Here is a 17,286-nt window from a genome sequence, read left to right on the forward strand (position 1 = left end):
GGAACTCTCCAGGCCAGAATACTGGAGTGGGTAGGCTTTCCTTCTCCAGGGAACCTTCCCAACCCAGGAAGTGAACCCAGGTCTCCTGCATTGCAGGCGGATTCTTTACCAGCTGAGCCACAAGGGAAGTCCCATCCTCTACTAATTCACCCAAAAGTTTAGTTGAGATCGTCAACACTATTTTTCAAAATTCATCTTAATCTTTCTTAACTGAAACGTTCCCCTTCATGTTTTAATTTTTAATACCGTCAAAGCTATGTTATTATACAATAAAATATTTTGTTTTATAACAATTATAAATTTTTATACTAAGTTATTATATATTATTAAAAATCATAAATAATGTGTCATATGTATGACACACACAAAAAACCCACTGACAAACACTGACACAACACCTTACCATATATACTGTAAGGCATACCCAGCTACAAGTTTCTAAATATGAAAAAGTGTACATAGAATAAAAGTGTATATTCATGCCCCTATCAATTAAAGTTGCTCTGCAAAGTTCCTGAAATAATGATTGTTGTAGGTTGTTTAGAACATTTGAAAACTTTCTTTTCAAAACTATCTTAGTCTTGCATGTCCATTTCTTTTTCCCAGGCCAGTTAGGGAATCTTTCAGCCAATTTGAAAATGATTTCAATCACATTCAATGTGGAGACTTTGGAAAGACAGAGCAAACTGCAGCACCGGATGGCAAGCACTTCCTTATTTACGCTAACAGGTCTCCCAGCAAGCCCGCGGCTATGCTCTCACCTGCGCAGTGAGGGTGTCAAGGGCAGCCAGTGCTGACTCTAATATGGGCAAAGCCCCCGCCAGGTCAGCATCACATTCATCTTTGATGGCTTTGGCCGCCATAGCTTGTTCATTTGCTATTGTTTCATCAGCTTTCACGATTTTTTCAGTTTTGGAAACTTCTACAGATTCCCTCTCAATGATCAACATCATTTCATCAACCTCTTTGCTAGCAACTTTTAACTGAGGGTGTAGAGCCTCTAACTCGTATTGCATTGTGGCTACTTGAGATGCAGCAGAATCCAGTTTCTCCAAACCCACTTCATACCTCTTTTTCATTTTCATGACTTCACTAAAAGCAAAGAGATAAAACAAGGTTAGCTGTCAGGCTCTAGGCTTCTTCTTCAAGGAAAAAAATAAGTGTTCTTTAGCTTTTCAGATTTTTTTCAAGGCATGACTAAAGAAGTGGACCTACTGTATAGCACAGGGAACTATAATCAATATCTTGTAATAAACTATAATGGAAAAGAATCTGAAAAATCACACATACACACACACACACATATATATAACTTAATCCCTTTGCTTAACCCCTGAAACTGACACAATATTGTAAATCAAGCATACTTCAACTTTTAAAAAGTGGTTTGAAAGATTTTTGCATATATTAACAGTTGGTAAAAAATATGAACTCTAGAATTCTAGATTGTGTGCAATTAAAAGCAAACAGTATGTCTTGGGATTTTTTGTACTGCCAGTATCTATCACAGTATCTAGGCATATAACAAATTCAAAAGAAAAATACACTAAATATAAGTCAAGGAACCTCCTCCATCAAGATGAATGATATACCTCTGTAATTAGTCATCTTGGGAAGTTTATTCCAACAACAATATTTTCCTTAAGATCTTTTTATAATCAATTATTTTAAATAGACTTCAGTACCCAAAATATATTGCTTGAGCTTTGCCAAATGTGGCACATAATTTTAATATGTGTTAAGTATCTTGAAATAGGAATTTTTCATTTGAAATACAAGTGGCCAGAGAATAAAGCTCAACTCTTTTTTTGATACAAAATTCTTATAAAGTAATAATAATTGATTTCAAAATAATGTAATATTTTAATATACTTAAAATTTTTGATTTGCATTCATATATGTTCCAGAGATAATTACACATCTTGAGAAAATGCCTCTTTATAATTTGTCTCATTTTAAATATCTGAGATGCCATAATGTTTCAAAGTAAAAAGTGACGCATTTTAGAAATTCTTTTCAAAAAGTAGGCTGGCGTTGGTAACTAACCAACCCAATAACTGTCTAAAGATGGAAGCACACTCTTCAACTGAGTGCTTAGCTGGTTTGAGCCAGAAAACTGAAAAGGCTGTCACTGAAATAAAAGAAAACATTGCAAGTCAGGGCACGTCACACTCCTGTGATAAGCTGATTCCCTCTGAGCAAAATATGTTACAGCAATGTGAACTGAGGAGACTGGAGAGAGGACACCATGTTATCTGTGAGTCTGGTTTCAGCGGAACCCTTGTGGCGCAAGCACAGGTAAGGTCTGGCCCCCGGCCAGCATGAAGCAGTTTCCGTGTGGTGGCTCAACCCACGTGACCCTTTGCTGGCTAACACACTGGTTTCCTGGCAGGGAAGCTGAGCGCTTGCTTCTAGGTTACAATACTACCTGGCTATGAAGAGATCTGAAGACTTCAGCTATTCAGGGAAGAATAACTAACTACAGGGTTACTGTAGTTGGTAAAGGTCAGTTCTCACTCCAATCCCAAAGAAAGGCAATGCCAAAGAAGGCTCAAACTACCACACAATTGCACTCATCTCTCACGCTAGTAAAGTAATGCTCAAAATTCTCCAAGCCAGGCTTCAACAATATGTGAACTGTGAACTTCCAGATGTTCAAGCTGGATTTAGAAAAGTCAGAGGAACCAGAGATCAAATTGCCAACATCCTCTGGATCATCAAAAAAGCAAGAGATTTCCAGAAAAACACCTATTTCTGCTTTATTGACTATGCCAAAGCCTTTGACTGTGTGGATCACAATAAACTATGGAAAATTCTGAAAGAGATGGGCATACCAGACCACCTGACCTGCCTCCTGGGAAATCTGTATGCAGGTCAGGAAGCAACAGTACGAACTGGACATGGACCAACAGACTGGTTCCAAATCAGGAAAGGAATACGTCAAGGCTGTATATTGTCACCCTGCTTATTTAACTTCTATGCAGAGTACATCATGAGAAATGCTGGGCTGGAGGAAGTACAAGGTGGAATCAAGATTGCCAGCAGAAATATCAATAACCTCAAATATGCAGATGACACCAACCCCTATGGCAGAAAGTGAAGAGGAACTAAAGAGCCTCTTGATGAAAGTGAAAAGGAGAGTGAAAAAGCTGGCTTAAAACTCAACATTCAGAAAACTAAGATCATGGCATCTGGTCCCATCACTTCATGGCAAATAGATGGGGAAATAGTGGAAACAGTGGCAGACTTTATTTTTGGAGCTCCAAAATCACTTCAGATGGTGATTGTAGCCATGAAATTAAAAGCTCCTTGCTCCTTGGAAGAAAAGCTATGACCAAACTAGACAGCATATTAAAAAGCAGAGACATTCATTACTTTGTCAACAAAGGTCTGTCTAGTCAAAGCTATGGTGTTTCCAGTAGTCATGTATGGATGTGAGAGTTGGACTATAAAGAAAGCTGAGCGCCGACGAATTGATGCTTTTGAACTGTGGTGTTGGAGAAGACTCTTGAGAGTCCCCTGGACAGCAAGATCCAACCAGTCCATCCTAAAGGAAGTCAGTCCTGAATATTCATTGGAAGGACTGAAGATGAAACTCCAATACTTTTGCCACCTGATGCAAAGATCTGACTCATTTGAAAAGACCCTGATGCTGGGAAAGATCGAGGGCAGGAGGAGAAGGGGATGACAGAGAATCAAATGGTTGGATGGCATCACCGAATCAATGGACATGAGCTTGAATAAACTCTGGAAGTTGGTATGGACAAGGAGGCCTGGCATGCTGCAGTCCATGGGGTTGCAAAGAGTTGGACACGACTGAACGACTGAACTGAACTGAAGTACATGGTGGGGATTCTAGTAGAGGCAAAGGATAACATTTTTAAACAGAGGAATTTTGAATATCATCAAGAATATATAAAAATGTGTAGAAAATTATTATTTTCAACTTTTCTCTCAGTTTGTATCTCATTTTTACAATCTTTCTTCCAGTTAGGATGGTCTTAAATATTGTGAGCATATAGTCAAAGAGAGATATAAGTGATACCTCCCAATTAATCAGACTCTCCAAGAGGTTTTGATCCTCCTGGATAGGAAAGTACAGGGGGAGAAAAGCAAGATTCCATTAGGTTAAAATCCTAAGATCTAAATGGAAAGATAATATCTTGACAGTCAAAGAAATAATAAAATTTAGTCAAGTTATGTAGTAGCCTTGGGTGGGGCTTGCAGATTTCACTAGTAGATGGAAAAAATGCTATTGGTATGATTCAGTATGGGGTGTGGACCAAGATGAATAGGAAGCTATCACACCTCTGCTATAGGAGGCATTACCAAAGTCACTGTAAATATGGCTGAGAAGTTTCCCACCAGTCTAGATAGCATCTTAGATAATACAAGAAAAAGTACTTTAAAATGCCTGGGATAATGAGATAGCCATAGAAAAATTTAGAAAGATCTACAGTTAATATGCAAACGTTAACTTTTTTTTTTGGTCAGGACTCTGTGCACATTTGGTGTTTCAAGTATGTTTAATATTTAAAGGCATTTGGTCTGTTAGGTTCACAGGTCAGCCTTGTGCCTCAATATGTAAGCGTGTGTGTTGCTCAGTTGTGTCCAGCTCTTTGCAGCCCCACGGACTGTAGCCCTCCAGGCTGCTCTTTCTATGGAATTCTCCAGGCAAGAATACTCAGTGGATAGCCGTTCCTTTCTCCAGGAGACTTGCCTGATGAGTCTCCTGCACTGCAGGGAGCTATTTTACTGTCTGAGCACCAGGGAAGCCCTGATAAGTTGCATAATTGAGCAACAGAGTTAATTCAGGTTTTCATGTTAAAAAAAAAAATCCCATCAAGTCTATAGGTAATAGTCAAACACTTAAAAAAGCTTAAGGCTTACCATATGTGTAAGTTTAACTTACCAGATTTTATATAAATTAAGTACCTGGGAAAGTTTAGCTTGTTAAATCAGGGAAATAATAATATTAAAATTTATAAATGTAATATATAAATTGCTTAAATAAATTTCATTAGTAAAAGACCTCCTTAAAGGTGATTAGTAAAATTTCTAAACATCTAACTTTATAGGTAATTTATTTTTACATCTTATAATACATATGTCTTTATTTTTATATTTTTAAATATACATGTGTGTATTTTTGCATTTTATAATATATATGTGTGTCTTTCTTTTTACATTTTATAATATATATGTGTGTCTGTGTGGAAAGTGGGTCATGTGCTCAGTCATGTCTGACTCTGTGACCCCATGGACTGTAGCCCACCAGGCTCCTCTGTCCATGGAATTTTCTAGGCAGAGTGGTTGCCATTTCCTCCTCCAGTGGATCTTCCTGACCCAAGCAGACTAAGTATTAATTTTTAGAATCAAAGAAACTATTGAGTCAACTTTACTGCATGTATAAGTTAACCTCAACAACATCAAAAAAGCTCACATTGACACGTTCTATAGTATATAAGTTTACTGATGTCTGTATTGATGTTCTCAAATAAGAGTTTACTAAAGAAGGAAAGTGAGCTATGTATATTGAGTGGCTGTCTCTAGGTTCCAGCTGTTCAATACCTAAAGAGAAGGTTTATTTATTATCTAATTACTTATTGAAGAAAAATTACTCACTAGTGACGTTTGCCTAATAGCAAACTGTCAAAGTACCCTGGGGTCTTACTGCAGCTCTCAGAGGCACATCTTCATTCCTTAAATATGATTATACATTTATGACGTGCTAGGCAATCATGTGCACAAAAGAATAAGCCCTGCTCCCTACCCTAAAAATGTTTGTGGAGTAAATCATTAAACGATTCAACAAAACTCACAGTATACACATATATGAAATAAAAATCTTCATCTTTGCTATGTCATTTTTGTCCACACAAATGTTTTAAAACCACCATAGCTTACTTAGGAATAAATTTCATTTTTACCTCCTTTTCTTTTCCAACAACAGTTTGAAGGTAGAGATTAATTCAAGATAAGAGGTAGGTGTCACATAATTGTATCTTTGAAGTTCAACATAGAAGGATGTCGATAAATCTATAGTAGAAGTGTGGAAGCTCTTACACATCTCAATACAGCCATCTCGTATTTCCTCTGACATTTCAATGTCTTCCAGGAAGCGGGAGGCAACTGCCTGTAGTGCATCTTCAGGCCAGGACTGAATGTAAGATAAATGTTTTAGCATATCATCGAAGTCACTGACAGGAGCCTGTTACTATTGAGGGCCTCCACAGATGGTGGAAATGCAGGAGGAAGCAAGAGGAATGGGGTGGGACAGAAACTCAGGAGAAACTTCCCCCCAAGTACTTGGGACAGGGAGCCAGTAGCTAATGCATGTAATGTTGTTAACTCTTTCTGGTTTGTTCAGGAGTTAGAGAAATTGCACATGAGTATTGCAGGAGCAAGGAAGAAAAAAGGAACCAAATTTATAGAATGTGTGTCTTTTTGCACATTCTACTATTACTATCTCACTTAATTCTCCCCAAATTTCTGAGGTAAATGTTACTATCCTTTACCCTAAACTCCAGAATTAGATGAATAACTACCTCCTTGATTTCTTTCATAATCTCCTCAAACTCAACAAGTCTGAATCATGGTCCATTTCTCCCCCGCAAACGGCTGCAATCTTCCCAACTTAGTAAACACCTCAATTCTATATCCATCTCGAAATCCAGTTCTATGGGCACCATGCCTAAAATAGCTTCCAACTCTTTTCCTTCTACACCTATAATCGCCATTGCGGTTCACCTCTGTTACCGTCTTTCTGGAATATTTCAACAGTGTCCTAACTGTCCACCCTGCTGTGTGCTCTATGGAGTCGCCACAGTGATCTCATCAAGTGCAGATTATTAATAGCTAATTTCACACTCTCAATTTACAACTGTTTGAAGACTTCCCAACATATTCAAAACAAAATCCAAAGCTAATCTGTAAATCTACTTGATCTGGCCCTTTCCACCTTTCCAACCCAACTCTATGATTTTCCCCTCATGTACTACGCCCTTGTCACCCTGAGTTTCTCTCACCCTATTCCTTCTTCCTATGGAGCTCCTGGTCTTCACTAATTTATTGTCTCTGACCAGATCCTCTCAGTTCTGGTACTTTTTGTCCTTTATGTTTTCTCCTGAAGGTCACTGATTCAGAAAACCTTTTACTCCATTTATGCTACCCTGTATGACGGAATTATTTTCCACTATTTGCAAGTATGTAAGTAAACAAGAAAAGCAGAAGCCTAGTCTACTTCATTTTCTGACTCATCTCCAGCTTTAGGATAAGATCTGCTACAAAGCAAAGGTTCAATAAATATGTTTTTTCATGAAATCTTAGCAGAAACTGGAGGGACAAAGGGGCTATGTAAATTCCCCAAGGTCAAAAATTCCTATGTATTAGATCTCACTCACGGGCTCTCTGCCACAGCTCACAAACTTCCTACCCTATACCCTTGTGTGTTCTATACTTCTGATACCGAAATTTATTAGAAAAAGTGGTCACTGGGACTTTCTTCCTTTTGACTTTCTGTCAGGTTTTCTAATGGAAAGAGACTGGAGGGTGGGAGATGAGAGAGGCAGAGGCATTTCTATCCCTCTTGCTGTCTATCAGAAGCTGAACTCTAGGTTTGGGGTTCCTGATCCCGCCAGACTTTCCTACTTCCACAGCTTCCAGCTCCGGTAACACGTTTTTCTCCCTGTGCCCCTTTAAGAGCAGCTGTGGTAACATCTTCTTGCTGTGCCCTACCATTTCCTGCCTCACCATACCACTCAAGCTCCTTTAATCCTGCCTACACCTTCATAAACAGCTCCTTTGTTCAACTTTCCTCAGGGAGGCCTTCCCAGCTATTCTTTCTTCCCTGTCAGGAACCTGACAGACATACAACTTTACCCTAAAACTTTCTACAGTAAGTTGATGTCAATGACTGTATACACTAGTAATAAAAGGTTTTTCTGTCATAATGATTTTTGAATTTTAATTTCATAAAATATATTATTACTGATCAGAAAATTCTGCTGAGCCACAGTTGCGGGGGGTGGGGGTGGACTCTAAAATAAGTCATGCTGATGGTGGAGAGTCAATATTTCTAGAAGTCTATCTAAAATTTACATGACAATACCTGGAACCAGTCAATGGTGCAGCAGTTTACGAGAGCAGGGAACTTTCTAAGACGAATCCGAAATGCATCTCCAATGGGACTCATGGCAAGGACTACGTGCAACTGATTGCGGCAGCGATCAACAAACATGTTGAAAAGAGCTATGGGGCTTCCGTCTGTTTGTTTGGTTTTATCCCGTTGGCGATCTAACTGACGCATCTTATCACATATCTCCTGTTTCTCATCCAATGCAAAGAGATTGGGAACCTCCCCAGCATTTAGCAGATTGTTGACATCTTCTAGAAATGACTCCTTTTTAATCTGAGTATCTGTAAACAGGAAAACACCCTGCATCTCCCCTTCAGCACATTTTCTTAAGATCACTTTTAAATCTTCATGCCACTCAGAGTTACCATAGCCCTTGGCGATTTCAACCTGGAAAACTGAAGAATCAGCCATGTGGGCAGCTAATCTGGTGACAGACTGCCTTCCACTTCCTCCAACACCAACCAGAAGAGCATGGCTGCGAGGCTGTTTCAAGATCCTGGAAATTCTGCTGATATGTTCGATGGCAAATCGGAACAAGACAAGGTTCATTGTTTTTTTGCTCATATTGTTGTATTCTTCTAGGTGAGCTTCTGCTATCATCCGGAGAGCATCCACATCTGCAATTTCTCTGTAGTTGGTATCCTCTCTCTTGGGATCATGGAAATCACAGAACATTAAGCTGCGTAAATCATCTTCTTCCACTATCCCATCTTTATCAAAATCCAAACTTTGAAAAAGCTCATGAAAATTTTCTTCCATGTGTATTTTTAAGATTTCTTGAATGTAGCTGATAAGCCAACTTCTGTCTGCATTATCCAGAAGACGATCATAATACACTCTGAGGACCTGTACAATAATTAAAAAGCAGCTTTAAGAATCAATTTTCCTATTTTAAAGTGCTATTTCTGTGCTAATATGAAGTAATATAAAAAGTACTCTCAAGAAATTTCCATGGGCTTTATTAAAAGCGCATCCAAACAAGGAATGGCATAATATTTTAAATGTTAAATTTAATCATATATTTAGAATAAAACAGTTATATTGTTACCAATAAATGAAGGTAAATTAGGGAGACTGCACCAGATTATAGAGGTATTAAGTGCACTAAGGACTAGAGAAGGGGAAAAAAGACTAGCGAAGGTAGGTGACTGCCTTTGCTCGTCATACAGATATAGGTAACAGACCTGGGCCCCGGTGTCTAGGATTTTGCAACTCCCTTGCAGTAATTGTTTCCTTTTCCCAGCCAGATAATATTTTGAATTTACTGGCAAATCTATAGATATTACTGTCTTTATAAAAGCATATTTTATAGAAAACGTAAGAATGTCTTGGAGGGAACTTTGTTTTGGACATGTTAATTATTCTTGTTGTAAGTAACTGCAGATGCAATGTACTAAAATAGATCTCCACTTACATGCACATGTTGAGAGACTGCAAAAATAGTTAATCAAGTTTGCTACATAACTATTAATATTTCCTCAGAGTGGTATGAATATCTCTATAGCTCGGTCAGTAAAGAATCCGTCTGCAATGCAGGAGAGCTGGGTTCAATTCCTGGGTCAGGAAGATCCCCTGGAAAAGGGACAGCCTACCCATTCCAGTATTCTTGGGCTTCCCTGTGGCTCAGCTGGTAAGAATCCCCCTGCAATGTGGGAGACCTGGGTGCGATCCCTGGGTTGGGAAGATCCCCTGGAGAAGGGAAAGGCTACCCACTCCAGTATTCTGGCCTGGAAAATTCCATGGACTGTATGGTCCATGGGGTCACAAGCAATAAGACACAAGTGAGCGACTTTTACTTTCACTTTACAGTCTGTTTTGGATAGATTTGTTTCCCCTGCGCCCACATCTGTACATTGAAGCCTTATCCCTTAATGTGACTGTATTTGGAGAGAGGTCCATTAAGAAGGTAATCAAGTTTAAAAAGGCCATGTGGGTGGGGCCCTAATCCTACAGGATTGGTGTTCCTGTAGGAAAAGCCAGGGACACCAGAGCCCTCATTCTCTCACGGCAGGAACACAGAAGAGAGACCTTGTGAGACACCGTGAGGAGGAAACCCCGTGAGCCAGGAAGAGAGCCTTCACCAGAAATCCACACAGACAGCACCTTCGTTTTGTACTTTTGGCCTCCAGAGGTACGAGGGAATAAAATTCTGTTGTTTAAGATACTCAGTCTGTGGCATTTTTATTATGACAACACTAGCAGACTAATACTCATATGATACAAGCAACACATATTTCTGTCAGCAAAATTTCTAACATTAATCCTCTCTGCATCAGCTTCTTCACCTTATAAAACAGAAGTGGTAATACTTGCCTTACAAATCTCATAGATGCATGGCAAAAATGAAATGATAACAGGTATGAAAACACTACAGAACTGAGAAATAATGACTGCAAACTGCCTTGGAATCAGCCTAATTATGTTTAAGGATAATGATTTTAGTATTTTCACTGCTGTCAAGCTGACATACCCGTGTCATCCCTTTTCACAACAGCAGTGGCTACACAAATGGGATGATTGAACCTTCCCACTTACTCTGACCAAGTAGTCCAAAAGCTATTTCTCTCCTGGACGACTGGGTTTCCCAAAATATGACAATAGTCACTTCCTCAGATTGAGACACTGAAGCCCTCTTTCTTTTAATGAGGAAAGGAAACTAAATTAAGCCAACCACATATACTGGGCATCAGTGTTTAAGCATGAATCAAGTATAGTATTATCTAACTGCAATTAAGCAAGAACCCAAGACAGTGTTTCTCAAAGACTGTCAACACACCTGCATCTAGGGACCCATTCTGTATCTGTTGACTTACAAATTTTGAGGATGACGACTAGGAAGATCCTTTTTTCTTTTCTAAAATTTCCTTACCACAAGGTACAAAAATCTGCAGTGTACACCTCCAGGAATGTTCACACATTTATACGCCCACAGAACTACCACCAAGATCAAGACACAGAACATTCTCAAAACCTTAGCAGACTCACTCACTCTCACTCCTGTGGATGCCTGCCCTCTGCCCACCCCGCAGGCAACTTTTATTCTATTTCTATCCCTTAGGTTTTTAAACATTTCCATTATAAATCTAAACCTTTGCAGAGAAGCATTTATCTTGTGTTTGTGCTTTGAACTTATTTATCTTAAAGTTTGGATTACAAATTTTTTTAATTATGTATAATTTACATATCATAAAATTCACTTTTAAAGCATATAATTCAACAGCTTTTAGAATATTCACAATGTTGTGGTGCAGCCATTACCACTGTCTAATTCTAGATCTTTTTCAACACCCCCCCAAAGAAAACCTACACCCATGAGCAGCCACTCCTTACTATTCCTACTCCATGTCCCCACAGCCTCTGGCAACCATTAATCTACTTTCTATCACTATGCATTTGCTTATTCCAGCCTTTTCATTTAAGTGGAAAAATACTGTATTGTACGTGGCCTTTTGTGTCTTGCTTCTTTCACTTACTGTAAGGTTTTCTAGTGTAATGGTTTTGTTCATGTTGCGACATCTATCAGTATTTCTTTTTAGGGCTGAAAAGAGCTCCACTGTGTGTATGTACACACACACACACACACACAGAGCCCACATTCATTTGTCTGTTCATCAGCCAATGCATATTTGAATTGTTTCCACTTTTAGGCTATTATGAATAAGTCTGCTAACACTCATGAACTAACAAAAAACAAAAGTATTTCCATCTCAAAATTATTTGAAGTCAAACTGAAAGGATTAAAGTCACTTAAAGGAGACTTAAAATGACAGCTCCTTTGAAACACTCTATAAATCAATAGAAAGTCCTGAAAATCAGAGATAAAGCATCTTAAGTGCCATAGAATATGTCAGTGTGAAGTATTTTTAAAAATTATCCTGACCATTGACCTTCATAATGCCAAATAGTGGAATGTATTTCAACAATTGCTGGATATTTCTTTACCCAGTTTTTGGCATGGTAAAATCTTTGTTTCTTGCGTAATCATGTTTTAGTAGCACAGAGATTTACCTCATGAACCCAAAGACGTTTAATCACTTCTTTGGTCTCTGCTGTTTCTGGTCTTGACAAACATACTCCCTGAATGACACGAGAGAAATCTCGGAGGTTGAACAGGTAGTGAGACTTAGCTGGAGTAGGCAAGAGATTCTTCATTGCTTCCTTATACAGAGTCATTGTACCATTTACAATTTGTGTTGTCAAATCTAGAAAGTCATCTGGAAATTTATAACTTAAAATTTTTTTAAGTGAAAAGAAAGAAAATGTTAGCAAACATAGAATTATGATACATAGTGATATTTAGTACAACTAACATGAATTTTTCTTATATTAAATCAATTGATTTAGTTTACAAAATTACCATCTCCTGTTATAATAATAATAATAATAGAATTTTTACTTCTTTTAAAGCTACTTTCTATTCATTATTTTATGTTCAAAGGAACTCCATCAGTAAGCAGGACCAGTTTAATGAGCTTAAAACTGCTTAAATAAATGGGCAGAAGAGCCAGCCAAGGAACCCATATTATGTAACTCAAATCCAGGATCCACTAGATGATGCTTCCTAACCTCTTTCACTACCTGGCATTCTTAGCTGCATATAGATAGGATCCTTGAAGAACACTGGTGAAATGGGTATTTTCAGAGAAAGGGAAGGGAGAAAAAAATTCAGAAAAAAGTAAGGAAGTGGGGGGAGGGGAGTTAAAACAAAGTGAAATAGTGAACCAGGATTTCTTTTAAAGGGAAAAGGGATGATTAAGGTAGAAAGAACCTTATCCATTTGAAAAAATTGGCTTTATTTCACTTCTGGCTTGATGAGCAGTAAGCTTTCCCCTCCATCACCATTGCATTAGACAAGGAATGACAATTTCCTGAGAATGGTGTCAGGGAGCCAAGACTTATACTGCTCAGGGCCACTTGGCTCCTTACCTCCGAGAATCTTGTGGAGAAGCGCTGAGTGTCCAGATCTAGGGGGCAACATTTTCCCAGGACACAGGCTCCACGGCTACAATCAAACCTGGACACGGACACCCCTGGGGAACTCAAGAGTTTTACCAGAGGGTGTCAAAGTCACAGGATGAACCTGGCAATCTTTCCAGCATTAACTGAACTACATGGCAAAAATTCAAAATCTTGATCATTCCAACATGGACATATACAACAGGATGCAAAATGAGTATGAATTCTTAGGTTAAAATCTAAGACTTCAGACAAATAAAGGAAAAAGAGAAAGATCCTGCCGGCTTTCTGTGTTCTGTTCCCTTTCCTGGAGACGGGAGCAAAGGAGGGGAGCAACTGCTGCCTCTTACCTTCCTCCTCCTCTCGAGGTGCTTTTGTGGAAGTCTGAGAAGCACTACTTATACTCATATGTTCCCCAAAGATTTTATACCCACTAGTGAAAAAACAAACACACTTTCGATTACTTACCAGGTTTTTAAATGCCAGGTTAAGATTCTAGAAAATATTGTAAACATAGATTTATCACTAAACTCATTGATTGTTATAATATTGAAATGCCGCATGTATCGAGGAGTTACTGGATTTCGACCACCACCTAAATATCAAAAAGGACAATCCTTAACAATGCTACTCATATATAACAGAGCATTTTCTCTACACTTTACAGCATAAAACAGCGTGAAAGATGGACAAATTTATGGCACACAGAGAGAAGTAATCAATTATTTGGATAACCTTGATCTGAAAACAGTTTTTTCCTCAACCTCAAAGTGTTGTTTTCTAGTTGAAAATGGTCTCTATAAGTTCAATCAATTAAATATAATCTCGGTCAGGTTTATTTACCAAAGGAAATCCAACCAGACAGAAAGACCCAGCATCCACCTTCTCCATCACTCATACACAGCCCAAAGCAGTAAACTGTCAAACATTCTCAACAAAACAATATTAGGACAATACTATGTAATATTAATATAATATTGTTATTATTAATATAACATTAACACAATGTTAATATAACCCTGATAACTCTGATTGACCACACTTTAAGGGCCTTTGCACGTGGCTGAAATTCAGCATGAGCTTAACATACAGCCTCATCCTTCCCTCACATCTTGAAATAAATTTCCCTAAGACTAGTCAATGTGGTTCACATGGCCACGTCACTGGCTGCTTTTGATTTTAAAAATTGGAGGAGTATCTCATTTTCACAAAATAATTATTATAAATTTCAAATATGGAATTTTAAAAACAGATTTAGAATGTAACACCATTTTATAAAATTGGTTTATATTATCATCCTTACATGTATCAATAAAATGCCCTGTCTCTTTAAAGGGATTCTATCATGGAATCTCCAGTAAAGAGTGGTTTTAAAAATGCATAATATCTTTAATATATATTTTGCTTAAAAACCTATAGGTTCAGGTTTTATGTTTGTTTTAAACCAAGTAAATCTGTACTTTGCTTTTATCACTGCATTATACTGTGCTGACTCTAAAAACATAAACAATGTGTGAAAGCATATAACTAGTAGTCTACAGTTATAGATCAAAACAGTTAGGTATTGCTACGTATTTAGAAGCTCATAATAAACACTGATTTACCTGGGCAAGTTTAAGGAAATGGAGAAAGGGCTACAGAAGGAAAGGTGTAAGATCATACACCCAGCTGTGTCTTCAACCTTTCCTCTCAGAGAACAGTCAGAAATGGCGGTCTTTTTTTTTAGAAAATGAGGTCCAAGAGGAAAAGATACCTCATGGATTCAGTCTGCTCCCCTGTCCAGTCCCCAAAGAGGCAGGGAAAGCAGACACTTACTACAAATGACTGCTGGGGGATGGGGAGAGGCAAAGCAGAACTGAACTCTGGGACCCAGGAGTAATAGAATTTAAAAAAAAGAAAGAAAAGAAGGGGGACTAGCATTCAAAGTGGCCCAGAGAGGGTGCTGAGAGCAATTACTGACTCAGAGCAAACTATCTGCATTACAGGTCAAATAAAGGTCAAGAGTTCAGAAGCAAATAGTGGAGAAATTTCCTAAGACATGGCACACTGTTCTATATTAAAAATACAGAACACCAGCATGAGTTCAGGGGAAGAACAGTTAGAGATGTCCAGCTAGTTAAATCAAGCTATTTCAGATATTCTAAAATAAAAGAAAATTTTTTCCTACATAGAGATCTCTGAGTTCATAAACTTCCCTTGAAAAGTAAAAAGAATATCTAAGAATTCATTCTTTTCATGATTTCCTACTTAAATTCCCTCAACAGTCTGTCTAAATCCAGAGACTCACTAAGATGGGAAGTGATTGGGGTAGGGGAAAGCAGGGATGTATGAATACAGTTGAAATTTTAAGGAATGAAAGAGAGGAAAATGAGCTTCTGCAGGGGAATCTGGGTTCTCAGGGGATCTGAGACCTCAGAATGCAGGAAGAGGAAATGGGGAGCAAACATGGAAGAGAACATGGAAGAAAAAGGATTTGGGAGAGCTGTATGATTTGGGGAGAATCACCCCAAACAGGGCTTCTCCGATGGCTCAGCAGCTAAAGAATCTGCCCGCAATGCAGGAGACATGAGTTCGATCCCTGGGTCAGGAAGATCCCCTGGAGAAGGAAAGGACAACCCACTCCAGTATTCTTCCCTGAATAACTCGATGGACCCAGAAGCCTGGCGGGCTACAGTCCAGTGGATCGCAGAGTCGGACACAACTGAGCAACTAAACACAGCACGCAGCACAGACCACGAAGAAGGCATCCCCTGTGCAGTGCTGACCTAGCTGACCTCTGCTAGGGCAGAACAAAGAGAGACAGAAAACATAGACACGGAACACCGACTCAGGTTGTCTGACGGGGCTTCTCTTTCTCCTGCTCGTTAGATACAGCCAGAGTGACCATAAACTCAGAAAACATACCTGGAGGTCCCATAGCACATATAATTTGAATGTCCACTAGTTTAATCATAGAGCAGTCTTTTAGGTCATACCAATTCCAGTGATCTAACCACTGTCTAAGTAACTCGATGGGAGGCTGGGCCCCATACACCTCTCGAGCAGGCATGTTGACATCGTCTACAAAGACAATCTGAGAATGAAAGGAGGACAGGTATTAGAAACATTAGCATCTTAATGTAGTGTCCTATGGGGCGAACAGTGTTCAGGCCGAGAATAAGATCACCCTTTTGTGAAGTGCGTAAGTGAGAACTGATGATTTCCTTGCACATCAGAACCATCTCTCAGCATCCATGTTCCCCAGGAACAGGAAGACAGTCTTATTACTCACCTTTATAGCTAAGAGTTTAGAACTTATTAATCCTCTCATATAACTTGTTTCTCAATATGCCTTCTCTTTTTTCCTTGTACAACTTCAATACATTAAAATGAATGAGAAAGGTATGATCTTCAAACGATTATAAAAGCCTCAGTGAGGCTGAGAAGGGTATTCTTGGCAGAGGAACACAGAAATGTCAATTGATAGCTTGGTTATTTAAAGGCCTAGAGAGCAAGCAGCAGAGACTCTGCTGAGTAAAAATGTTAATGAGAGAAATTAGGAAGGTAGATAATTTCCCAGGTGAATATTCTACTTTGAATTCACAAGGCAACTGCTTGTTTTTAATGTCAAGTTGCCAAATGCACATGCAATATAAAAACACTCTTAAGAAGACTTCTTAACCAACATTTATGATACGTTAATAAAAACTGAACTACAAAAAGATGTCAAGTCCTAGTATATCTGGTTTCCTTGTTCTGAATGTAACAATGCCCAGGAACAGTGCCAGCACTGTAATATACATATAGAAAGAGAGTAATTACCATTTTCTTGCCCAAAGGAGGACCAAAAACTCCCTTTCTTCTTTTGTCCAGTTTTGACATGATGATATTTTGAGTTTGAGCTGCTGTAGTTTGTGCTGAGAAGTTAATCAGCAGAGGCTTGTAGATATCTTTATTGAGTTGATTTAAAAGAAAATTCTGTATAATAGCAAGAAATAATAAGATGAGCCATAGTTGCCATTATGTTTGACACTTGAAAATAACTACTAAGCCTCGTTGTTGACGTACTCAAATTTAACCTTCAAGTGTCATAATGTGAAAAGAGATGTAATCAATAGACCTAACAGTTACCAAGTCAATGGAATGTCCCTATCTGTACAGGCCCTGGGCACATGGCTTCTCTGACTTCCAAAAACACCATGCAGAATACACAC

At 38.6% G+C, this 17,286-nt stretch overlaps 1 protein-coding gene across 3 annotated transcripts in view; it reads right to left on the reverse strand.

Annotated features, from left to right (window-relative positions):
- The window catches only part of DNAH7 (dynein axonemal heavy chain 7), a 258,907-nt gene that overhangs the window by 95,823 nt on the left and 145,798 nt on the right, over nucleotides 1-17,286 (reverse strand). For all 3 annotated transcript variants that reach the window (XM_070458472.1, XM_070458471.1, XM_070458473.1), the window contains 7 exons: nucleotides 16,895-17,050; nucleotides 15,998-16,166; nucleotides 13,562-13,688; nucleotides 12,146-12,365; nucleotides 8,111-8,983; nucleotides 5,931-6,160; nucleotides 762-1,092 (listed from right to left, as the gene is read on the reverse strand). In XM_070458472.1, the coding sequence (XP_070314573.1) occupies nucleotides 762-1,092; nucleotides 5,931-6,160; nucleotides 8,111-8,983; nucleotides 12,146-12,365; nucleotides 13,562-13,688; nucleotides 15,998-16,166; nucleotides 16,895-17,050 (2,106 nt within the window). The remainder of the gene's footprint in view (nucleotides 1-761; nucleotides 1,093-5,930; nucleotides 6,161-8,110; nucleotides 8,984-12,145; nucleotides 12,366-13,561; nucleotides 13,689-15,997; nucleotides 16,167-16,894; nucleotides 17,051-17,286) is intronic.

The sequence above is a fragment of the Odocoileus virginianus genome, chromosome 30 (assembly GCF_023699985.2).
Source record: "Odocoileus virginianus isolate 20LAN1187 ecotype Illinois chromosome 30, Ovbor_1.2, whole genome shotgun sequence".
In the NCBI taxonomy this organism is placed as follows: Eukaryota; Metazoa; Chordata; class Mammalia; order Artiodactyla; family Cervidae; genus Odocoileus; species Odocoileus virginianus.